The sequence below is a fragment of the Mustela erminea genome, chromosome 1, assembly GCF_009829155.1.
Source record: "Mustela erminea isolate mMusErm1 chromosome 1, mMusErm1.Pri, whole genome shotgun sequence".
NCBI lineage: Eukaryota > Metazoa > Chordata > Mammalia > Carnivora > Mustelidae > Mustela > Mustela erminea.
This window is the reverse complement of record NC_045614.1, coordinates 8,104,564-8,129,357: the sequence shown is the minus strand read 5'-3', so window position 1 is coordinate 8,129,357 and position 24,794 is coordinate 8,104,564. Positions and strand designations below refer to the sequence as shown.

At 58.7% G+C, this 24,794-nt stretch overlaps 1 protein-coding gene across 14 annotated transcripts in view; it reads right to left on the bottom strand.

Moving 5' to 3' along the window:
• DNM2 (dynamin 2) overlaps positions 1-24,794 on the bottom strand; it is an 84,698-nt gene that overhangs the window by 10,916 nt on the left and 48,988 nt on the right. For 3 of the 14 annotated variants that reach the window (XM_032311258.1, XM_032311212.1, XM_032311229.1), the window contains exons 6-16: positions 24,108-24,268; positions 20,722-20,864; positions 17,979-18,114; positions 16,644-16,711; positions 14,547-14,685; positions 13,478-13,564; positions 11,840-11,910; positions 10,317-10,346; positions 8,569-8,620; positions 7,597-7,608; positions 3,542-3,655 (exon numbers count right to left, since the gene is read on the bottom strand). In XM_032311258.1, the coding sequence (XP_032167149.1) occupies positions 3,542-3,655; positions 7,597-7,608; positions 8,569-8,620; positions 10,317-10,346; positions 11,840-11,910; positions 13,478-13,564; positions 14,547-14,685; positions 16,644-16,711; positions 17,979-18,114; positions 20,722-20,864; positions 24,108-24,268 (1,013 nt within the window). Of the gene's footprint in view, positions 1-3,541; positions 3,656-7,596; positions 7,609-8,568; positions 8,621-10,316; positions 10,347-11,839; positions 11,911-13,477; positions 13,565-14,546; positions 14,686-15,900; positions 16,040-16,643; positions 16,712-17,978; positions 18,115-20,721; positions 20,865-24,107; positions 24,269-24,794 lie in introns of all 14 variants that reach the window. The other 11 variants (XM_032311301.1, XM_032311267.1, XM_032311248.1 and 8 more) reach the window with 6 other exon arrangements.

Sequence of the window (24,794 nt, the reverse complement as noted above, 5' to 3'; positions counted from 1 at the left end):
CCCTAGCAGGTGGGGACTGGCTTCACATTTCAGGACGGCAGGAAGAGAGGCAGGAGTGTGCAGCGGGCTTGGTGCCTGCCCTTGGCCCTGTAGCCTTGGCTCTTGGGCAGGCCACTGCCCCTCTCTGCCTCAGTTTTCTCATCTGTCAAAGGCGGACAGGAATCTGGCCCTACTTGTGTGAGGTGAGGATTAAGGCAAGCTCATGAGGCACTACAAGGGTTTTCTTCTGTGTGTCTGTCTGTCCCTCTATGGCTCCAGAGTCTGTTCCCTGGGCTCCGGCAAAGGAGGAAGCAGGGCCGAGCTACAGTGAGGGGCCTAAGAGGGGCCCGGTGGCCACGGAGGTGGGAAACCCCCGTTCCGCCTGCATTCTGGGAGTCCGAGGATGGAGGGTGGCGGAGAAAGGCTCCAGGCAAGGTCCAGGGCCCCACCAACGTCCCAGAGAAAAGTCTTGTGGGGTTTAGCAGGGGCCCAGGCAGGGGTTCCCCGCCAGGAAGATGGAAGGGCCTCTGCTGCCCCCGCCGTGCTGTGTCAGGAGACAGGAAGCTTCCAGTCGGCCGATCAGGCCAAGTAACTGAGTCACAGTCCTTCTGGGCCCTGAGCGAGACGCCACATCTGGAACTGTTTATAGTGTGATTCCGCCCAGAGGCAGCGGCGGCCTTCCTGATGCTGACACGCACACACGGAGCACAAGCACTCCCGGAGACGCGGCGGCGTGCACACCCCGCCCCCAGCCGACCCCCGGAGACCTTCCCGGCACACAGAGGCCGCGGACCCAAACCCTCCCTCCCGCCCACGCCCACCCGCTCCCCAACCCCCTCCTTAGGATTTCCTGCAAACCCACAACTTTCTCCAGATGCGAGCCAGCCCGGGCTGTGCCACGTCAGAGGAGACGAAGCGGATCGGCGCCGCCAGTGGCCTCCTCGCCTGCTCCGAAGGGCCGGGGCGCGGTGGCCCTATTCGCCCCCCCGGAGGCCTGCGGGATGGACAGCCGGCCCCGCCAACCCAGTGTTCAGACTACCTGTTCAGGGGGCTCTGAATGTGTACAGTAGTCTGCACATTGGTTAGGCTGGGCTCGGGCAAGCGGCGCATCGGGACCGGCACCCCCCAAACTTGCTGCCACCTCCACGGCGAGGCAGACCCGGAGGTGAGTGTCGTCGCCCACCGCCCTGCTTCCCACTGGGGTGGAGGCCTGGACAAAAGACTGGGGAGTCCAGAAGGACCTGGGTGGGAGAAGAGGGACCAGGGAGAGGCAGAGGGAGCCTGTTGAGGGGCTGGGGGCTCTCGGCAGAATGGGTCCCCTACTCCGCCCCCACACAGTGACTGCTTCCTCTCGGTGGTTTTTCAAAATAAAGAAATACGTCGTCTTGCCTCTCTGAGCGCTGAGAAAGCGGCCTGATCGTGGGGCGGGGTGGGGGCGGTTGGCTGCCACGTGTGTGACTCCGAGGGTTCCTGCTCTGCAGGGATCTGGCTCCTGCCCCTCCTGATCAGAGGCTGCTTTGTGTCTGGGGCGCACACAGGGCCCCGCTCCCGGGCCTGCTGGTTCTCGTTCCTGCCGGCGGGCGCTCCACCCTCCACCCGCCCAGCACGTCCTCCGGGCCCACAGGAGGGCCTGGGGCTCCTGCCCTCAACCCCCCCATGAGGGGAAGACAAGGGAGCCCCTCCCGCCCTGAAGGAAGGTGCTCTGAGAACTGGACGGTGGGGCGAGCTGCGAGCACGCGGTCTAGGCCGGGAAGAGCCTCTGCCCTCGGCCCACGGCTGTGGCCAAGCCTGGCGCTCCCACCCCAGGTGGAGATGCCGGGGCCCAAGGTGGAGACCAGCCCTGGCCGGGCCTGGCAGCTGATGCCCCAGCGCAGACTGGCTTTCAGACTGCGGGGGCGGAAGGAGGGAGAAAACGGACAAGCGTCCTCCCCACCCGCCCTCAGCCCGGCCATTTTGAGAAGCTGCTGCAGCCACGAGTGTCCCTTCAGGAGAGCCTGGTCTCGCCCTCCCTCAACATCCCAACCCGTGAGGCTCTGTGAGCCTGCAAACGCCCTCCCGCAGTTTAGAAACAGCAGCCAGACAGGGTCCTTCAGGAGGCTCGGGGTTCCCGACGCTCCTGGAAGGTTCCAGGATGACTCTCTGACCTGGTGTCCAGTGGGATGATACCATTTCTCCCGAAACACCCTCCCTCAGAGGAACCGTGTCTGGCCTGGGCCCTGAGGGAGTGGTCCAGGCCAGGGCTGAGGTGTCTCTCAGGACGGGGAGCACCTGCGCTGTGACACCCCCCCCCCCCGCCCCCCGCCACGGGGACTCTTCCACGCTCTGTGACACAGGGCAGATCAGCGCTTGCGGCCTGAATCCTCCCTGGCAAACAGAGTGCAAGGATTTCCTGAGGAAAATGTGGCCACGATGGGCTCTCCAAGCCAGCAAGCCTGTTACAAGGCGCAGGAACTGTGCCCTCCCGGGTGAGCAGGACACACAGCGGCCACGTGACTAGGTTCCGGTCAGGGGTGTGAGCAGAGGGGTCCATGGACCTTCCTCATCAGGCCTTTCTTCCCCTTCCTCCGGTTGTTAGAGGCCGCAGTGTGATGGGCACGGGGCTTCCGGGACCACGATGGGGAGCCACATGTTAAGGGGACGATGGGGAAGGTGGAGCTTGGGCCCACGCCAGCCTCACAGAACCAGGACATGGGAAGGAAAGAGACCGCTGTCCTTGTCAGTGCCTTCACTTGGGGCTTCTTGTCACAGACACCGAACTCCACCCCGGCCAATGGGGAGAGCCTGGAGGCCCAGGAAAATGAAAGAAACATAGTGGCCCTCCCTGGTGACCCTCAGAAGCCAACCGGCTCCCAAGAGAGCAGCAACAGGGTGGCATCATTCCCGCGCCACTAAGCCGTGGCCACATTATTAAAGGAACGAAGCAAAGCGACGGGCCCCTCAGGACCGAGGGCGGGCCCGTGCGGGGGCCCAGACAGCCGCAGCGTGCCCGAGGCTGCGGGCTGGACTCGCAGCCCTTGCCCACAGGGTCATGGAGACTGCAGCAGGAGGTGGCCTGCGGGCTACTGCTCAGGTGTCCTTTGGACACTCCCACGTGTCCTTTGCACAAGGACAAGCACTTGCAGACTGCTCGAAGCACAGACACTAGAGCTAGGCCCGTCACCGGGCCCGTGCTGTTCCACTTCACAGATGGGGAAACAGAGGCCTGCAGAGGCTGAGCACCTGGCTGGGCCAGTGCAGGCTGCAGACGTCAGAAGCCCGGCCCCCCAGCAGCCGGGGTGTGAGTGGGAGTCCCCGACCTGGAGCCCCGCCCCCTCTGAGAGCCAGGGATGCCTCCCTGTGACTCTGCGAGCAGGGCTCCGTTTCTAGCGGGCCGAGGGCTCCCCTCCACCTTCTTTCCCACCTGGAGGAGTGGCGCGGCCATGTGGCTGGACACACCGCCTCCCCCCAACCCCTGGGGCTGGCACGACCGTTCTCTCCGGGAGCCCTGGGAGCCTTTGTTGAATGACCCGGAGTGAGGGAGTGAGCAACCCCCGCAACTGCGCCCGCCCAACCCCGCACTCACCTCCTCATCCTTGTACCAGGACAGAGACTCGGCGGTCAGCACAAACCAGTACTCCTTGGAGCCACCCTTCATGAGGCTGATGTTGTTGATGGTCAACCAGCCCCTGCGGATCACCTGCGGGGGACGGGGTGCTCAGAGGACAACGCCCGCCGCCCTGCCGGGCCCACCCCTGCACAGCGGCCACTGCCCTTGTCCCCAGGATGGAAGAGGGACCACGGCAGGGACACCTCCAGCCTGAAGCCCAGCGACCCAACTCCACCTTGCCCCTAAGCACTTCCCACTGGCAACCAACAGGGGACACCCAGGCAGACAGACACGGGGCACGCACTCACCCACGAGCCTGGGGGTGACAGGGAACCGGGCCCCGGGAGACCCCTGCCCACAGGGTTAGGTTCAGTACACGCAGGCAAGCACAGGGATGCCCATTGTCTAGAAGGGGCCAAGGGAAGGTCCCGGGCCCGTACATGTGTCACATGGGATGTGACACTGGAGGAACCACACCTGCAAGACGCAGACGCCATGCGGCCCGCTGCCCCCTCACACCCTCCTGGAAGACAGCTGCTGGGTGAGGGGAGGCTGCAGGAACCGCCCCCAGATGGAGTGGCTCTTGCTTTCTTTTTGCGGCTGCCTAGCAGGGAGCGTCAGCTCGGCAGCCCGATGTCCTGGCTCACCTGCCCAGCCCACTCAGGGGAACACCGGTGGGCAAGGGGACCTGCTCTGAATGGGGATCGTGGCCAGTCTCCGTCCTGGGTCTCCCTCCCCCACAGACTCTTCCCAGAGGATAGGAGAAAGGGAAGTTTCCACCCAGAGGGCTGGGGCCAAAGGTCTGAGCCTGGGGAAGCTGCAGGGCATCCTGCACCCACGCTAGCTTCAAACCCGGGGGCAGGTTCTGGCTGGAGGATCCCCAGATGGGTCTTGTGTGGCTGCAGCGGTCATCTGAGTAGGAGGCCCAACCCAGGCCTACACAGAGGACTCACCTGACAGCTCTACGTAGGCAGCCTGGGCGGCCATGGTCCTACGTTCCCTGGGTCATGAAGGCATGTGTGGGCTTCAGCTACCCACCACTCTGGATTGGGGACCCCAGGGCAGCGGGAAGCACGGAGAGGCACACGCAGGCCCGTGTGGGGCCCAGGCAGCAACAAACCAGGCCAAGCAACAGACGTGCGGCCAAGGACAGCTGGGAGGGACTGGTGTGGAGTCCCCCGCAGCGTAGGGTGTGGAAAAAGCACCAGTGATGCTGCTACCCGTGTTCCTGATGGGCGGGTCTCAAGAGGGTCCCCCATCCTGTCTTCTGTCCTGCCCCTAGGCCTGTCAGATGTTCACAGGACCACCAGCCTCCTGGGGCTGGAATCAGGCTCTGAGCATGCCCAGGGGCCCCTGCACTACCCAGAAGTCCTTGCCCAGGGTGAGGACAGCACAGGATGCCACCTGAGAGCCCTTCTCCAGGCTTCCTAGTGATGACCAAAGCACTGGAGAGACCTGCGGCCACCAGGGAGCACCTGCCCAACCTGGGCTGCCCAGTGGGCGAGGGGGCGGAGGCCTTCAGCCTCAGTAAGGTCATTCTCCCCGGACATCCTGGTTTAGCACCGAAAATCTGTGGAGTTCTGGGAACAGCCCCCAGGCCCAGGCAAAGGGGGGGATGCCTGGTCACACTGGGGGCAAGGATGGTCTTCAGACTCAGGCCCTAGGCCGTCCTGCATCTGACCCAGGAAGGAGTCCCTGCTCCAGCCCCCATGCCCCACCCGAGGGCAGTGCATTCATACTGGCTCCTCCCTTCCCCACTGGGGCAGGGGTGGGGGGTGGCGGGCAGGGCCTGCCTAGTCCCGGCCCAGGCCAGGCAGAAGAGACACATCTAGACCTCGGTCACTGACAACTAGCAGAAGGGGAGCAGGAGGCAGAGCTCACAGGTGGTCAGTGCTCCCCAGAACTCTTTACATGGTGAGGCCTCTCTACTCCAGGGCCCAGCCCAGTTCCTGAGGAAGCAGATGTGTCCCACCTGCTCCTCGGGCTTGGCTCACCTGCCTCCACCCTCAGTGCGCCCCAGGCAGAGCAGGCGGACAGGGCCCAGGCCGAGCTGTGGCTCGTGTGGCCTCGGGGCCAAGGAACTGCCAGGCTGTGCCCAGAATGGCACATCTGAGTCTCGAGGCAGGAGGCCGCCGGGTAGGCTTGGAGAAGCCTCCAAGGTCCCCTTCCCCTCGAGCTGCCCAGAGAGCCGTCCGTGTGGGAGCCAAGTGGGGTCAGAGACGAAATCCCACCCTGGGGAGGCCCAAGCCGTGGGCTGCAGACACACGCGTGGAGTCTACAGGAGAGCGGGGCGAGCCTCCTCGTCCAAGAGCCAGACTTGTGCCCCAGGGGCCTGGCTTAGAAGGAGAGGGGTGGCGGAGGACAGAAGAGGCAGGCAGGCTCCCACGCTCCAGGGTGCACAGCGACAGGCATGCAGGCACGCCAGGGATGGGAGGAAGGGCCGCCGGGGGAGCGCGGGCGGCAGGCAGGAAGCAGCAAGCTGGGGCCCGCTGGCAGGGTGGGTCACCCTCCTCCTGGGTGAGGGTCTCGGCCTGAGTCACCCAGGGCAGGGATGGAAACCACGGCTGGGAGACCCAGGGGCCCACAGCCTTGATGGATGTGGCAGGGCTGGCCTTTGTGGCTGGGGATGTGGAATCTGGCAGGAAAAGAATGACTAAACCTCTTGGGGTGCGAGGAGCAGCAGGCCCCTGGGCTGTGTGGAGGGAGGAAACGGTTCCGAGTTCCAAGAGGACGGGGGGGGGGGACATCGGGAAAAGCGGGAACTACAGGCTTAAGGACCAGCGATTCCTCCAGCCACTGCCCCCGCCCGACCCTGCCGAGCCCCAGATGCGGCACAGCCCTGGCCCAGGATCAGCTCAGCTACTTCGACCCCGGGGCTCACCAGAAGATCCCTGCCAAAGGGCAGCAGCCGGCCGCCCAGCGCCTCAGGGGCCGGTGCTGGGAGAAGAGCCCGGAGGAGGAGGCCCAGGCCTTGCTCTCTGACGTGGAAAGCTGGGGTTGAAGCCAGCTGCCTGGGCTTTCAAGCACCTTGAAAACAGCTCACCTCTCAGATGGGAGCAGCACCTGGCCCCCAGTGGGCGGGCCTGGGCTGGGCCACACATGGAGAGGAGGTGTTCCCTATAACAGGGATGGCAAATACCATTCATTGTGGGCAGCCACACTGATCAACGGGTAGCAACTGCCACCTCAGTTGAGAATTCCAAGTGAGAATTCTGGGCGCAGCTGGAAAGCGTGCCAGGAGCGACTGACTAGTGATGTCTGCCGTAGGCAAAATACAAGGGAAGGGGAGCAAGTGGACCAGAACAGTCTGATCAGCCATCACATCTGCCACGGGGACAGAAAGATAGTGGCAGCATCCAGGAGAGAGTTTCCTGATCAATCAATCAGTCATGTCTCCCATGGGTGTGGGAGGGGTGTCACGTGCAAAGTTATCACGTGGAAAAAAAATTCTTTGACCAGTTAGTCACATCTGCCAAGACATGGGCGTGGTGGCATGTTCAGGAAAGAATGCCGGGATTGATTAGCTATGCCTGCCCCCGGCACACACAGGGGAGAGGCACAGAGGGAAGAGTGCTGGATCCATTAGTAATGTCTGCCATGAGTGCAGGAGAAGAAAAATTCAGCATGGTGATGTCTGCACTGGAGTGGTGGCAGCGACTAGAACATGTTCCAAGAACGCAGGACTTAAGCAAAATCTTCCCTGGCCAGGGAGGTGAGGGGAGGGAAGCGTGGGAGGTGTTAGCTGGGTATTTGCCATCCCTGACCTACAGGAAACTAGCTAAATGTGTCAGGAATAGGCTGGAGGGGTGGGCCTCCCACAAGGATGGTGGTCAGGTTAGTGTCTGTGTGAGTTGGCTTATGCCCAGGGCAACACGGAGGCCAGCAGGTGCTGGCCACGGCAGGCGGTTTTTAGGTTAGCTTGATTTTTAGTTGGTTCTGTTATTCTGGGGTGAAGGGATGTTACGGGGTGGCGGGGTCTCCACCACTCTTGGGTTCTCTAACATTTGCTACCACGCTAAGTGGGTACTTACCAAGATCTCCCCCTTTGAAAATGCAAAGTTAGGATTGTGGGTAAATCAGAGAAGAGCAGGCAGAGGAAGAGAAACGTAAGGGACATGAGGGGACAGAGAAAAAGCAGGAAAAGCACAAAAATGGGAGGAGAGAAGAGCAGGGGAAAAAACAGCAAAAGAAAAAAAATTACATGCTATTAATTATATTCATGGTGTTAATATTTAATTCATTATCATCTCCCGAAACAAAAAAGCAACAATATATGTATGACCTACGGCAAGCGCAAAAAAAATCATGCAGTGGTTATATCCTTCTTTTCCAGAGGGTTCCATAACCGTGCAGGACAGAGAGCCCCTACCCCTGCCCCCACCCCCACCCTACCTACCATGGAGAAGCGGGGCGGGCACTGGCAGAAATTTTTGCAAAAACTGATGTGTTTTCTTAGAGAAATAAAAGAGGCACCTGCTACCGGCATGTATGAAGCTGTTCATATTGTTCATGGCCAAGGCCTCTGGCTGGGACATGACATCGAGGTAGAAACCCCTCCCGGGGCTCTGGGCTTCTTCAGGTATGGGGCTCAAAGTCCCCTCAGGCTCCCCAGGGCGGCTTATCGCAATGCAGCCTCCCACCCAGGACCTCCCACAGATTCCGAGTCTCTGGGGCTAGGGCTGGGAACCCCATTTGGCTGCAGACACCCACTGGTGACTGGGCTGCCCCTCTCTCCAGGGTCAAGTTCTAAGCGTGGCCGTGGATGTCAGACGGGGCCTCGTGGATACACAAATTTGCCCCCCTCCCCAGCCTGTGCCAGAGCTTCAGCTCAAAGATACGTTTCCTGAAACATCAAAGCCTGAACAGACTCAAGAGGCTGGGAAGTGGGGGTAAAGGGTCTGGTGGGACATGCCACAAGCCAGGCACCATCACTGGGCTCAGTGGTCCCTAAGTGACCATCCGCCCCCGAGGGTAGGGCTATAGGCTATAGAGGGTTGGGCTACCTGGTTGGGGATGGCTCTCTTCTTATTCAGCTGTGTGTTCCTCTGCTGCGCGCTGCAAACAAAGCAGAGAGAGGACTCATGTGGTGATGTGCAGGAGGGATGTGGTGGGGTTCTCTCCCTGGCTAGGGGGGTGGGCTGGGGGGGTGTGGCGAGTGGCCAGTTAAGGCCAGAGGCAGAGAGAAGCCAAAGGGCAAGAGTCAGGCTCATGCAAGGAGAAAATGTATCTAAACTGAAGCTTCAAGGCCCTGACCTCAGCCATTCCCAAGAGCACCAGCTACTGCCGGGACTCAACAGTCCCAGAGCCTCCAAGGCGGGGGCCTGAGAAGCTGGACTCCCAGGGGGCTGGGAGGGGGCCATAGTGGCTTCAGAGTAACTTGAGCACCAGGCTGTCTGGGGGTCAAATCTGAGGCTTCTCCCCACTCTCTTCCCATCCCTGACTGGCACCAAGTCTTCAATGGCTCTGACCACAGAGCCAGCCAGCCCGGGAGATCAGACCATGGGACAGCCACCCACTATGCATATTTCTAGAAGGTCCCTTATTTGTCTACAGTCCCTGATCTCTTCTTCTTCAGCTACCCTGTTTTCTGGCTAGTTCGTGCCAAGCAGATGAAGATCAGATATCTTGCACGTGGGAACCTACTTAGCTCCCTTGTTCATCCTATCTTCCACTGGGACAATCACAGCGCCACCTGCAAACAACTGACTGTGTCCTGTAACTCAGACATCCTATTTTCTTTTCTTGTCATATTGCTTTAGGAACTTTCAGAATAGGACCAGGAAAACCACCTTGTTTCATTCCTTTACTGGCTGCCTCTGGGGCTGTACCTGCAAGTTCAAGCTGGCTGTTGGGATAAAGGAAAGGGGGAGAGAGCAGGAAAGGGGGAGGGAGAGTTAAGCAAGTAGGCATCTATTCCTATTATCGGTAAAGACTGGAACATTTGCAACAGGGGAAGAGTTTATCCACTGATTTTCCTAACATCCAATGAGTTTATTATAGAGCTTTTTCTCCAGGCCCTGGTGGTTGTGTTTAGGGGAAGGAAGCAGCCCAGAGCATGCAAGCCCAGGAAGGAGTTCAGTCAACAGCGTCAGACTGGATGCCAGTGAGGTCTCAGATGTGTTGCTTCCCAGGGGCTTCCTGGCTCCCACCCTCCCCGGGCAGCCTGTGCAGCTGCTCCTCTCCCCTTGCCTCTGCCCAATCAGGAATGTCTTGCTGTTGGGAATGGGGGCGGGTGGGTGGGAGGGAGTGGGGAATGGTGGGGGGAAGGAGTCCAAAGTCCCCCCCGGCGATGGGGCCTGGGTCTCTCACCTCTACCTTGCTTCGGTCTCCCCAGCCCTCCCTGCTTTTTGGCCTTCCTTCCCTGTCTCCAACGCTGTTTGGGTCCCCTGCCTGTCACTGGCGTTCTCCCCAGGCAACACCCTTGCTCCCCTTTTCTACAGCCCTTCACCTACTCCCCTTTCCAGCTCTTGTCTGCCTTGTGACAACGGGCTCCCTAACACGTGTGTCCAGCCTGCGGGCTCCGAGAGGGAAAGGCCAAGTCAGCCTTGTTCACCGTCCTGCCCCAAAGGCCCCGCACCAGGCCCGGCTTTGAGACGGCACTCCATGGCTCTCCGGTGGGCCCCCAGGGACATCCCGCTGCCAAGGCTGGGCCCTGGCTTGTGCCTGGACCCTGGCGCCCCGGGGCCCCGCCCCCAGCCAGGGCGACCCCGTTCACACACCAGGAAAAAGGCACACAGCAGGCAATACCCACCCGGTCACCAGCTGCTCAGTATAATAACAGCTGGGGGAAGTGGGAAGGCCCAGGAATCCAGAGGGAAGAGTGGAGTGGTCAAAGGAAAAACAGGAGAGAGTGTGAGAAGGAACTGTGGATGAAGTATGAGAAGCAGAGACATCAAGGTGAGCAAAACAGCAGCAAACCAAAGAGGGGGGACCAGCGTTTTCAGCTCACACACACCAAAGAGGGGGGACCAGCGTTTTCAGCTCACACACACCAAAGAGGGGGGACCAGCGTTTTCAGCTCACACACACCTGGCTGCTAGGGGAAGAGGCACAGGAGGGCGCACCTGGCGTGGGGCCCATGGTCAGAGCCCCCCGGCCCTCCCATAGCAGGGACGGCCCAACCAGGGCCCCTGGCTCACCCGGGCCTGGGAAGCAGCTTCTGATCATGCCCTCATTCATTCGGTCATGCCTTCATTCCTTCCACTCACCTACCACGTGCCCAGCAAAGATCAGGCGACCAAGTGTGTTGAGTGCAACTGTGACTGTCCCACCCCGGAAGTGCTGAGCCCAGCTCAGAGAGCCCCCTGAGCGGAAGAGCCTCCTGTCCAGCCTGCTAGCCCAACACGAGGCGCTCCCAGGAACGTCACAAAAAAGCCTCCCTGCTGCCCCGCGGCCGGGCCAGGGGGCGGCCCTCCAGACTCGGCACAAGCCTCACACAGTCCTGACCCAGCAGTGACGACACTGCGTCTTGCTGGTTTGGTGCACGTCTGTCCCTGGCACCGGCCCTTCCTTTGAGGGCGGGGACCTGGGTCTGTGCTCATTCACTGCTGTATCAGAACCCCGCCCGGAGAACACACACCAGGGTTACTTGCTAAGCGAATGCCAGGAAGCTGGCTACTACTGGTTCTGTGACTCATCAGGCTCAGGCAAGACCACCTTCAGGAGCCACCAGAACCATTCACGTGACGCCCAAGCAGGCTGAGGGCGGACCCAGGGGGCAGAGGGAGTCAGTGAGCCGTACTGCAGGCCGCCAGCACGTACATCTACATCATGACACAATCAGAGACCCCTGCTCTGGCCCCTTATCCAGGTGCCACAGGAGGTTCCCGTTTTGAATCTACGGTGTGTGGACGGAAGCCACGGAGAGCCTGGACAGCACTTCCCAGAGAGCAGCCCCCAGAGCCGGAGCCCCGAGCGCAGAAGACACTCCGTGAAAGGGCCAAGTGCAGATGGGGGGAGTCTGGGGAAAACAGCTTATGAAAGGCTCTGAGAAGTCACGCAGAAAGGAAAGCACCGCGTGCTGCCAGCTGCACCCTTTCTGGAAGTCGGCCCCACAGGAGGCGTGTTGAGGGCAATGAGGAAGGGGACTGCTGTTAGCCCAGGAAAGGCTCCAAATACCCTCAGGTGGCTCCATGCTTCACCCCAGTATCTTGACAGAAAGACCCTCTTGCCCTTGTCGGCTAAGGGAAGCCAACTTGACCGCCTCCCTTGGGGCCTGGCTCTGAGGGCAGGCACTGCGGCCACCCACCAGCCGCTATCCTGAAAAGTACATACTTAGCAAATCCAATGAAGTCCTCATGGTTCGTGTTGATGTAGGACTGCTCAATGTCAATCAGAAGAAGAATCTGGAAGAAAACCGGGTTAGCTATGAGCACAGATCCGAAGTTAGCAGGAGCCCTTCCCAAACCCACCAGCAGGGGGAGACAGAACCATACTGTTTCCCAGGCGGGAGACCTGGGAACACACACACACATACCCTCCTACACACACCTTGGGGTACACCTGCAGGGGGAAGGGGGCGTGGGTACTCTGAACCTTCAGAGCCTCACAACAAAGAAAGACTAGGCCAACAGAGCGGAGTGAGGCAGCCATGTGGTGGCTGCAGGCACAGCCTCTGGGGTGGACCACCCAGGCTGCAGTCTCGCTGGGGCCCCTGCCTGGCGGTGTGACCCTTGGCCTCAGGTTACCGAGCAGTGGAAAGGGGCAACAAGAGGCCCGACTGCATAGGGTCAAACAAGTCAGAGCATGTTAAGTGCACAGAGCAGTGCCTGGTGTGTTCTAAGTGCTGCATTAAAACAGCAAAGCCAATTTGGCCAGCCGAGGGCATGAGAACGGAACACGCAGCACGCACGGGTGCCTAGGAACCAGTCACGATGTCCCGTCAGCTAAGGGACAGGCCTTTACACAACACCCTGCCCCCTCCTGTCATTTCACTGCACCTCTGAGCACTCTAGCATGAAACATGCCAGGCACTTGGACCTTGTGGGGTTGCTGGAAAATGCTGGGGGGGCTCTGTGCGTGGGAGCCACTGCTGCTGGGTTTCTAAGGCCTGAGCGCCCCGGGCTGAGGCCCGGAAGTGCTGGCGGTGGGACAACCAGGCACCGTGGCATGGCGAAGGGACAGCCACATTCTCGAAAACAAAATGAACTGCAATCTTTCAAATTTTTGATACAACTTCCAGGGTACAGAAGCCACATGGGCTGGAGCACAGGATGACTGTGGGACCCTCGGAGGGACAAACAAGCCAGGTTCTCCACTGATGGGCAACACGACACGGAGTCTTGTTCAGGTGCTGGTTTGAACAAACACCTGCCAGGAGGCCATGGTGGACAACTGAGGGGTTGGGACGGAGATCAGACGTAGGCCCCCTAGGGAGTTGAAAGGACAGCCGCAGGCTCCCTCGGCATGTGACAGGTGAGACCCAGGCCGCGGCCGTGTGGGGAGCAGCCCCACTCTCCGTCCTTGTGTGTGCCTGGACGGTCTCCACAAGGAAACTGTTAAAACCTAGAAACCACCCACACATCCTCTGCTGGGCGAGGGGATGAAGAGGCTGTGATCCACATGTGCCACGGGATACCGCTGAGTGATCAACGGCAAGAACCTTCGTGAACATCATGAACAGCAGGGAAGAATCATGAGTGCTCTATGCTAAGTGTGGGAGGGCAGAATCAAGAGGTTACACACTCCAGGAGTCCATGTGAGTGTCGTTCTGGATAAGGGAGCAGACCGGTCATTGCCAGGGCTGGGGGGGAGGACAGGGATTTTGAGGGTCACAGAAGGGTTCTGTACCTTGACTGAGGTGGGGGTCACCTTGCTTTATGCGTTTGTCATTTTCAAGGCAAGATTTAAGCACATATAAAAAGATGTACGCACACAAATTCTACCTGAAAAATCAAACGAAAAGTCAATTACCTGGTCCTTGGTTCTCCCCTCCCGTTCCCGGATGTAGGTAGTGACGATTCGCTCCGTCTCTTCTCGCAAGCGGGGGTAGGAGCTGAGCTGGGGGGCGGGGGGTGGGTAGAGTGGTGACATTGGTGGAGTCCTCGTGGCCCAGGAAACAACATGAACCACGCAGAGAACACAGGGGAAGGGAAGTGACCAGGCGTGGGCCTACCGAGTCCCCACCTCGCTCCTGGCTCACAGCTGCTCCAGCTGACAGACAGGAAGGGGACGGTGGGGGAACGGTGTGCCAGACAGAATGACAGGGCGCCCACACACGAGCAGAGATGATTCTCGAGAATGGATACGAAGGTGGAAAGTGGCAAGAGAAAGTGGGTGGTGTGTGTCTGCTGCCCGACAGTGACGGCCACCCCCTCCGCCCAGCACAGGGTGAGAGCAAGGACACGGAGTCAAGTGTCAAGGCCAGCAGGCCCACAGGGCGGGAACTCTCGGCCAGCTCGTGAGTGAGCAGCGCCTGTTCTAGGATGATGGGGGCAGCATCTGGGCCATCTCCCTCAGCGGGACCCCCTTACAGAAAGCTCTTCTCTCATCATAACCTGAACCAAACGTACAGAGAAGCCCACCTTCCGAGGTTCGGGTTAAGTCCATGTGTCAGGGAAAACCGAGGAGCCGGTCAAAATCACTAGTGGAAAGCCTCTGAAATGCTCCGTGACACGCGGACACACACGTCTTTGCACTGATCGCGGTTCACGCTGGGTGACGGGGTGGACACCCTCCTCCTCTAAGGTTCTCTAAGGCACTGCCCCTGGTCCTCACTGCCTGCTTGGTGACTTTCCCTGGCCACACCCCAAGCCTCTCCTCCCCCACAGAGCCCAAACTGGAAACGTGGAACACCCACGGGCCACGATGCCCCCCTCTCTCGTCTGCTAGGCAGAGCTGAGATGTCGCAAAGCGACAGGTGGCCCATGGAAGGAGGTGCCCACTGAGGCAGAGTTCCCAGATGCGCAGGTGGAGACTAACATGGGGGTGGGGAGAGGAGATGCGGGACAAATGTGCAGGTGACAACAAAACCTTCGGTTACCTTCTCGGCACACTTTTTAATGACTGTGGCCAGCTCTGAGACCACGAGATCAACACACTTCAAACTCGGCTCTTTGAGCTTTACAATCTGTTTTTTCACAATGGCTTCAAAGGCCATGTCGGGGGTGAAGAGCCCCGTCCTGGGTCATGCGGAGGGCGGGACGAGGTAGAAAGATACCCAGGGACAGTGCAGGCCACACACGCGGGATGGGAAACAGAAAGAGAAGAAAGGAGAGTCAGCTGGTTAGTGACATGCAGGTCGGAGCCTGTGCCCGCATTTGCCCCGGAAGCTACTTCAGATCAAGGAGGAGTCCTGGGTCGGAGGGGAGCCTGGGGCCGGGGCGGGGCCAGGGGTCAGTGTCACGGTGCGGAAGGCGAAGGGAACGTGATGGGCTCGAATTTTCGCACCTGTGACAGTGGGCTCTAGGGTGATAAACCCCACCCCACCTAGGTTTTTTTCTCTCTCTCTCCCTTTTCTAATCGAAGAAGCTTAAGAAGCAAATGTGGGCTTTTCCAGACCGAGACAGAAGGCTCAAGCAGTTTCCCTGCCTTGGGAGACCGACCCCAGAGTCTGGGGCCCCTGCGGACGTGCAAACACAAACCGGCCACCGGCAAGCACTTCAGCAGTCTGGCCGAAGCGCACTGCCCTGGGAACCAGACCTGCGGGGGAGCCCAGCGTGACCCGCCGGGTGGAGACGGTGGCCTGTGAATACCAGCACATGGGGGCCGGGGACCTAGTGGCTGGGAGAACGTGCTGCCTGGAGGGACAGCTCCGTTCCTGGAGGGAGCCAGGGGCACTGGCGGAGCAGCAAGGAGCCGAGCTGGCTTTGCAGGGCTGGGCACCTGAGCACTCATTCTGCTGGTGGCATTCGGGCCTTTCTTGGTGCCTTGTGGACAGAGAGGTGGCTGGCTCCAGGAAAGCCCGAGGGTGACAGGCATTCATCAAGAAGGAATGATGGCTTGGGGCAGGGGGGCAGGGTTCAGGGAGCTTGGCCTCCAACAGCTGACGCGGGATCCCTCTCTGCTTCCCAGAAGGCAGCAAAGCGACAGCCCAACGACACCCCCATGTCCATCAGACACATGCTAGGCTTGGTATCAGGGTCCCAGGGAGCCCTGCCCCCCAGTCGGGCCGGTTCTGGAGGCCTGGCGCACCCTCCCACCCCGCAGACATCGCGCCCAGGCCAACACGCCCCCGCCCCAGCCCCAGGGAGAAGGCCACATTCTTGGAAACTGAGGCAACCTGGGGGGAAAGGGCACCAGCAGGGCAAAGGCTGGAGCAGCACTGGGAGCCTGATACCAAAGCCCCATACCCCGCTTCCACAAGGCCAGGAGTCACCCTGCCGAGGGCCCAATACCTTACTGGTACACTGCCTAACTGTATTGATTAGCTCCTGGATAACCAGGTCGACACATTTCAGACAGGGCTCTTTCAGCTTGACGACCTGCTTTTTCACAATGGCCTCGAATGCCAAGTCCGGGGTGAAGAGCCCGGTCCTAAAACCATCCGTACCCGGGGGTGGGGGAGATAAGTCAGAGAGAAACAAAGCACGGTCAGCAATTTCATAGGCAAGGGCCAGGTCCCCGAGAATGAGCCAAGGTCACGGCAAGTCTGGGGGTCAGATGCCAGCATCCATTGCCTGGAAACCCACAGGATGATCCGAGGACCCCAGGGCTGATTAAGACTGGACAACCAGGGTGACAACTTTTGTCGGATAACGGAGGGGACCTAGAAGCCTCACAGGGGACCCGTAATGGGGACGCATGCTGGGTTCCTGTAACCGTGACTCAGCTCTGGCTCCCCACAACCCCCCAGGGTAAATCTCCAGTGAGCTTTCTCAGCTGGGCTCATGCCAACTGACTGGGCGGTTTAACCTACATTAAACCCAAGGGTGGCAAGCAGCCCCATGGCCTACAACAGCACACCCGCCCTCGAGTGCCCTTGGAGACCCACAGGGAGAGACTTAAAGCTACTGAAAACCACCCAGGAGCCCTCTCCAGGCCTCACACTCAGGGCACCTGGAGGGAGCGGCAACCAACTGGCTGGACAGTGGCGCCGCAGAGGTGAAGGGAACACGGCAGCTCTCCCCTTAGAACTTGCCTGACTCCGTGGATGTTCTTAATGGCGTAGCTGATCTCGCGCCGTAAATCCTTCTCGTCAAACTCCATCTGAGAGCAGACAAATCACTCACATGCAAAGAGGTACCTGTGGCACCCCCATAACGGGTGCATATTTGGGGAAGGTATGTCCTGTGTGTGGCTGTTTTCACATGGCAGACTATTTCACCGGTCAAAATTTTTAAAAACATTAAAACCCAGTTTCAGCGAGGATGGTTTGAAATGAACACACTCTCTCTCTCTCTCAGAGGAAACGTGAACTCACTCTCTGAAGGAACATGAATTCACATGAACTTTTTTATGGGCTATTTGGCGGTACCAATCAAGGGCCTCCAAAAATACAGCTATACTTTCAGGCAGTTTTAAACGTTCTAGAAACCTACCTTGAGGAATTCATAAGAATTAGTTATGTTCATAGAACTATTCGTAACTGCTAAAGAATGTGAAAACAACTTAAATAAGTCTAATAATGGGAGATTGGTTCAATGTATGATGGGACATGCATAAGATATTATCTTGCCGTTAACAACGCATGAAATGTAAATGACTGGTTTGGAAAGATGGCCACCATATGAAAAAAGCAGGATACAGAGACAAATTATTTTTCAAGTATGGATGAGCAGATGTGCTGTGTTTTATGTAGGCCGGGGACTTACCCATTTGCACAGAAATAATCCAGAAAGGGCAAACATTGAGAAGTTAACAGGAGCTGTCTGTGGGTATTAGGGTTAGGGGTGTTTTTCATCCCTTTAAGCTTTTGGCCTTTGTTGAAAATAAATTTTACTGGTTTTTATAAAAAACGATGTATGTTCATGGTAAGAAGTGTAAAACTTCAAGCAAATTAACAAAAGAAAAATCTCAAAGCCCAGAAGGGACATTCTTATGAGTACTCTTGCAGATCTCTCTGTGCAAAGACACCCACGGAGACATCACAGCCTTCACGAGGAAGGATGCTGTACATACTATCCTACATGCTATCCTATACGTGCTGGCTCCTTACCCTGTTTTCCCCTTCACCATGATGAGGACACTTTCCCATGAGAACTGACCTACATGTTCTATGTACTTTGCAAAGACTGTGTATTGGATTTTGTCAGAGGGCCAAAATGGAACTTTCCTATGGGTCTGCCGGACACCTCTGAGCTGCCCGCTCAGGGAAGGAAGCCCGGAGGTGACACCTCCTCCCCGACCCCCCGCCGCACTGCCACTGGCACCACCGCTGCCCACAGGAGGCAGACGCCGGGAGGCAGGAGTTCAAGACCCAGGGCATGGGAGGAGGCCCTGACCGGAGTCAGGAGGGCCCACGTGGCGGTGCTACCTTCACCAGCTCAAAGGGAAACCGCTCGTGGAAGATGCGATTGATTCGGGCGCCCCCGGAGAGCTCTAGTGTGTCCACTTGGTCTCCAGAGCCTTCGATCCTCTTTTCAAAGTCCACCCCAAACTGCTGGACCATCCTGCCACGAAAAAGAGAACCCGACGTCAGAGGAGAAGGACCTGACACAGCGCCAGAATCATGCTCCAAATCAAGCCGTGGCTTACATGCTCCCTTTCATTTTTTTTTTTTTTTAAAGATTTTATTTATTTATTTGACAGAGAGAGATCACAAGTAGGCAGAGAGGCAGGCAGAGAGAGAGAAAGGAGGAAGCAGGCTCCCTGCTGAGCAGAGAGCCCGATGTGGGACTCGATCCCAGGATCCTGAGATCATGACCTGAGCCGAAGGCAGCGGCTTAACCCACTGAGCCACCCAGGCGCCCCTCCCTTTCATTTTCTTAGCAGCGAAATGTATGCAGAGACCAGAACAAATCAATCATAGGATCGCCTATGGCGTGTAGTCACGACATGCCAGGCCCATTCTACAGGCCCGTTATGGCGATTCATTCACCGAACTTGGGGGGTAGCGGTTCTTAGTCCCATTTTGCAGATGGTAAGAGTGAGGGGTGCGGTCACAGCTCAGCGACTTCTGCCCTGACCAGGCAGAACTGTGTGTGAAAAAACGAGCTCCTCCACACAATTCCCTCCACACAATTCTGGTGTCTTTGCCCCTCTGAGCCTCTGCATAGTGAGTTGATCTTAATGGTGGCCCCACATGGGGTCACAGTGAGGATTCCAGGAACTTCTAGATTTCATCAACTCCAAGAAATCACCGACCCTAAGGAGGACTGCTACTCTGCACCCCCAGAAGAAAGAGACAACGCAGCCAATTATGGTAATTCACCTCAAACTTTTGAATTCAGGGAAGTTAAAATGTTTTTTCTTTTTAAAAAGTGCTTATGTAAGTGATGAAATATGTTACCACCACATGCGCGCCCTGGGAACCCAGCCCAGCCCTTAAAACGGTCCCCAGGTGTTGCTGACTGGTACTGTGACCCTGTGAGCAGCCGAGAACTAAAGTATTCGTTAGCGTTTGGTTTTCTGTAGCATTTCTACTCGTTTCCCCAGCCTCTTGCACTGCCTGCCTTAGTCATTTCTGTACCTCCGCCGCCCCCAAATTCTTGATGTCCTCAAGCTCTGTGTGCAGTCCGCCCCGAAGGGGAGCTGCTGCCGTCAAGGGACCAGCCCCCACTGGGCCAGCGGCGTGGAGCACAGCTTTCTAGCAAAGAGACGTCCAGCTCTCATGGGCAAACACCACCGATGCTTGCAAGACGCTGGGCGGCCAGGCTTGGCGCCAGTGAATGGGGTTCTCCCGGAACACCCGGTGGGAGGGCAGGGATGGGGTGTCTCAAACCCCAAGAAACTCTGCCCGCAAGAACTAAACGGTGTTAAGCTTGAGCATAAAAGCATTCTCACCCCTGAACCCTCCAGCATGCAGTGCTGAGTGACGGGGTCGGGGGAGGAGGACACCAGGGTTATGACAGCTATCGCGGGTCACGGGTGGTGTCCCTCTGCTGTGACCTGGGGACGAACCACATGGGTGGCACCATCTGCCTTATGAACTGCCAGTGAGTTTCTGGATCCCACTCGAGCCCAGCGGCCGGGATTCCTGGCAGCCAAGAAACTGCGAGTAGAGGGGCGCCTGGGTGGCTCAGTGGGTTAAGCCTCTGCCTTCAGCTTGGGTCATGATTCCAGGGTCCTGGGATCAAGCCCCACATCCGGCTCTCTGCTCAGCGGGAAGCCTGCTTCCCTTCCTCTCTCTCTGCCTACTTGTGATATCTGTCAAATAAATAAATAAGATCTTTTTTAAAAAAAGAAAGAAAGAAAGAAAGAAACTGGGAGTCTAGAAGCAAGAGAAGCCGAGAGAGAGATTAAAAGAGAGAGAGAGATTCTGGGATTGTTGGGCACACGTACTTCCCCTCCTCACAGCAGCGCGGCTGTGGAGTCCTCCACAGCTCTGAGCTGAGACAGCCAGTACCCACCGAGGGTCAGGGTGAGAATTCCAGGAGACAGAGCAGAAAGAGCTGACACACGGCCAAGGCCCCACCCCGGTCGCCCATGTCTGTCCTCCCCACAGCCACCAGAAGGCACCTAGGATACCTGAGTCAGGCCATCCCTCCACGGCTCCCACCTTACTCAGAGGAAAAGCAATTCCTCCCCATGGCCTACTAAGACCCGAATGCTCTGCCCTGTCTCCTCCCCCCCTCCACTCTGCCCCTCACTCATTCTGTTCTGTCATACAGCCTCCTCCAGCACTGCAGGGCACAGTCCTGCCTCAGGGCCTTTGCACTGGCCAAGCCCCCATCCCTGACCTCTTCGGATCTTTGCCTGACTATCACTGTCTCAGGGCAGGCTTCTTGACCACTCTGTTTAAATGGCACTCCCAGGCCCATCCTGGCACCCTAGCCCCTTCCCCATGTTAATATCGCACCATGTAAAGCACTCCACATTTTCTTATTTGCTTATTTTCTGTCCCATCGCTCCGCCCTCCCCTTTCTAAGCACCTGGGGCAGAGATGGCTGTCTGCCCCGTTCACTGGGGCGACCCGAGTGCTTCCACAAACGTTACGCTAAGTGAACAAATGAACGAATGAGGATGGACACCCAGCCTGGACCTGGGACCCTGTGGCCGGGTGGAGGCCCCCCACAAGCCAGGCTGGGGGGCTGGGAGGTTGGGAGGGAGACACGTACTGCAGCAAGGCTTTGGTTTTGCGTGTGGGGTCGTCGGGCCTGAAGTTCTTGTACTCCTCCACCTCCTTCTCCAGGGACAGCAGCTGGCTCTGCAGCTTGCTCCGCAGGGCTGGCAGTGACTCCCGGATGTGGTTGGTCAGTTGCTGGGGGAGGGAGAGAGGTCAGAGGTCAAAGGTCACAGGTCAGCACAGGCAGGATGCCAGGGAGGCTCTGGCCTGCTGCACCTGCTGAGGGCCGATGCCAAGATGGCCCCTGAGCGCAGCACGCCCCCCAGCCTCGGGAGGAAGCAAGGGAACTATCTGGCTGCAGTCACACTAGCGTGTGGGACAGGAGGGGTGGCACGTGTTGCTGGGAACGGCCCACGGGGCTGCCGCAGGGCAGCCAACCAGGGTGTCCGCGCCGCAGGGTACACATGACACATGGGCCAACCCACGGCAGCCTCGCCCAAGTGCTCCGGTGAGAGGCCCAGGAGGCCAGCGAACGACCCACGCACTGAAGGACCGGCCGGTGGGGGACGGTCCGCGTGGGCCACAGAGCAACAGGCAGATGGAGAGACGCGGGGCTGGGCGCGGACAGCTCCCTGGCAAAAGGAACGTGCAGAGCATGTGCTCCCTTCTGTGAAAGAGGGAGACCGTAAGAATGTATTTTTAGTTGCCTGAACAGAGAGAAGGAAGCTCCGCAGGAAACAAATGCGGAAGAAAGGCCGGAGTGGGGCAGGCGGGCGGGCAGGGGCGGGCAGGGGGCCTCTCACTGTGTCCCCTTCTCCTCTCATCTGCTTCAGAATCGTGGGGTTTTTTTTTTTTTTAAAGATTTTATTTATTGGGGCACCTGGGTGGCTCAGTAGATTAAAGCCTCTGCCTTCAGGTCAGGTCATGATCTCAGGGTCCTGGGATCGAGCCCCATATCGGGCTCTCTGCTTAGCGGGGAGCCTGCTTCCCCCCTCTCTCTGCCTGCCTCTCTGCCTCCTTGTGACCTCTCTCTGTCAAAATAAATAATAAAATTTTTAAAAAATATATTTTATTTTCTTATTTGACAGAGAAAGAGAGAGGTCACAAGGAGGCAGAGAGGCAGGCAGAAGGTGAGGGGAAGCAGGCTCCCTGCTGAGCGGAGAGTCCGATGCGGGGCTCGGTCCCAGGACCCTGAGATCATGACCTGAGCTGAAGGCAGAGGCCTTAACCCACTGAGCCACCCAGGTGCCTCTCGTGTGGATCTGTTAATTGTTCACAAATTGTAAGAGGAAGCAACACTACAGGAAAGGTTAGAGAGAATACCTCAGGATGGAGGGAGAGAGAAAAACACGAGAGAGAAGAGAAAACATCCCGCTGTTACCGCAGGGAAAGAAGTAAGGGAAGGGAAAGTGGGGACGGAGAGGGGGAGGGGGAGGGAGGGAGTGAGGCGGGGGATACAGACACAGTGGCTTCTCGGGCCGAGTGTCACTAGAGGGCAGCTGGTTAGTGGTGACCGGCCAGCACTGGGGAAAGGACCCACCACCAGATGGGAGGAAATGGGAGATTCACTATACTTGGGCTGCATGACTTGATTTTTTACTATACTAGAGAGAAAGAGAGACCGAGAGGGCGAGAGGGAGGCAGGGAACAGAACAAAAGCCATAAAAGCAGCTATTGCCCTGCAAGTGAAAAGCGCCCACTGCCAGCTCTCCTACGAGAGACAGGAACGTCCTAGCATCCATCAAGCTAGGAAGGAGGTGCAAGGGAGCCTCACCCTCCAGCTCACCACACTGTGCTTATGAATCTGACGGCTCCACTGAGGGCCTCTGTGGCCAGGACCCTGCTCCAGCGGCTGCCCCCGTGGGAGCTGCAGGCCTTTAGGGGGCACTGAGGCTACGCGCGCTGCAGACCGCGCCCCCCCCACCCCGTGTCCGACAGCATCCTAGAGCCCGAGAGCAGCGGCTCATGGAGAAGTGAGGGCAGCGGCGGGGGGCGGGGGGGCAGGCACAGCTCCAGGAAGTGCCATGAGGCCAGCCAGGCCCCGCCTGAGCGCCAGCCCTCAGAGGAGGCCCCCGCCACCTGCGGGGTAGTTTTACTTCCCTTCCTCTCCCTCTGCCCCTCCACCCAGGCCACCCGCTTCCTCCCACTGGACACATCCTGTCCCTCCCCTCAGCTGCCCTCTCCGCCTTCTGCTCTGCGCTGGCTCTTCCCGGCCCCCATCGCTCCCTCACCCTTGATCGTGCCTTGACCTGGGGACTTGCTCCCAGTCTGTGTCCCCCCGTTAGAAATATGCCTTCCCCGAGGACACGGTCCCGCTCTGGCGTTGCTGCTGTGCCCCCCGCGGCCTGGCCGCAGGGACGGCCCTCACTGTGGCTCCGAGTCCCTCCCTGCTTCCGGGAAGCTGCCATCAACTACCCAGAGGGCACATCTCACAACCCTGGATGGACAAACCAGGCCCGACCCGAAGGACAGGCCCGGCCCGGTACCGCGAGCCTGCACCAGCCCCCATCAGGGACTCTCCTCTCCAGACAGAGCCACACGCGAGCGGTCCGACGGTGGTCACGTTAACAGCCACCTGCGTGCACCAGGAGGATGAGAAACCATCTCGGCCGCGCTCCAAAGAGAAGCTGGCGGGACAGCTTGCAGCCCATGTGTTCAGAGACGACGACGCAGCCACGAGAAAGAACAAGGGCGCTTCTCGGCCCGGGCCGCGCTCCAGGAGATAACGCTGAGCAGAAAAACCCAAAAGTGGGGCAGGACGGAGGGGTGCGGAGGCATCCACAACTACATCATCCTTTATGGTACAAAAGGGAGAACTAGGATTCTCAGAAGACCTTTTTGCGTCTATGGACAGAGAGAAATGCAGGCAGGGTTGACAGCGGGCCCTGCGGGTGAGAGGGACAGGGCAGGCGGGGCGCCTCACGGCACGCTCGCTGTTTCCAAACCCCGAGAATTTATTTCCTGTACAGGAAGAGCGGGAGGAAAACAACACTACAGCAGGGCAGCGTACGTATGGGGCACGGACACCACAGCCCCAGGGGGCCAGCTGATGCCTGGGGGACGGGGGCTCGGACAGCTCGGCCGGGCCACCCCATCAGAGGTGGGGCTGGGCTTCAGACCCGCGGAACTCAGGCCCCACAGTCCCCCCGCTGAGGTCCTGTCGAGCGCTCCCAGCCACCCTGCCTTGGTGCAAGCCAGGTCGCTGTCACCCAGGTCACCCGGGCCAACTTCTGGGTACGGTGATTAGATAATTCCAAATATTTAATTATAGTGAAAATAAAATCAACAATAGTAGCGGTGGCGAGAACAGCGCTATTAGTGACTCACGGAACACCCACCCCTCGCCAGGCCCCGAATCGAATGTGGTTGGAACCCGTGTTGCTGCAGACCAAGGCCAGCAGCGTGGCAGACTGCCGCAGCACGAAACCCCGGCCATACCTGGTTCAGGGTCTTCTGCAGGTGCGGGGTGCCCATGCGGTCAGCCATGTGCCGGTAGGCCGGGTGGGAGAGGAAGAACTTCCTCTCGGCCGCCAGCGCCGCACGGATGTCCTTCTTGCCCTCGATGTCCTTCTGGCTGCGGTTCACCACACCGATGTAGCCTGCGGGGAGAGCGGGTCAGGGCAGGGGCAGTGCCAGGCGGGCCAAAGGGCCTGGATGCCCACCGTGGACCGGGCACGCAGCTGGGCCCAGTGCAGGCAGACACAGCCGCTGTCCGACAGGTCACTCACAGACGAGGTCCCCGGCCAGACCCGTTCCTCAGAAACGCGGAGAACACGAACACACAGAGCGGGCTGGAAAAGCGACAGAAGTGTCTGGAGGAAAGAGGGGTGATGCCCAACCTCGTATGAGGCAGGGAGAAAGGAAGGCTCTAGCGAAGATGAAACCCCCAAACTGAGCTTTAGAGACAAGAATGAAAACCACCTCAAAAAAGAAGGGCGGCGGGCGCCTGGGTGGCTCAGTGGGTTAAGCCTCTGCCCTTAGGTCATGATCTTGAGGTCCTGGGATCGAGCCCCACATCGGGCTCTCTGCTCAGCAGGGAGCCTGCTTCCCCCCTCTCTCTGCCTGCTGCTGCCTACCTGTGATCTCTCTCTGTCAAATAAATAAATAAAATCTTAAAAAAAAAAA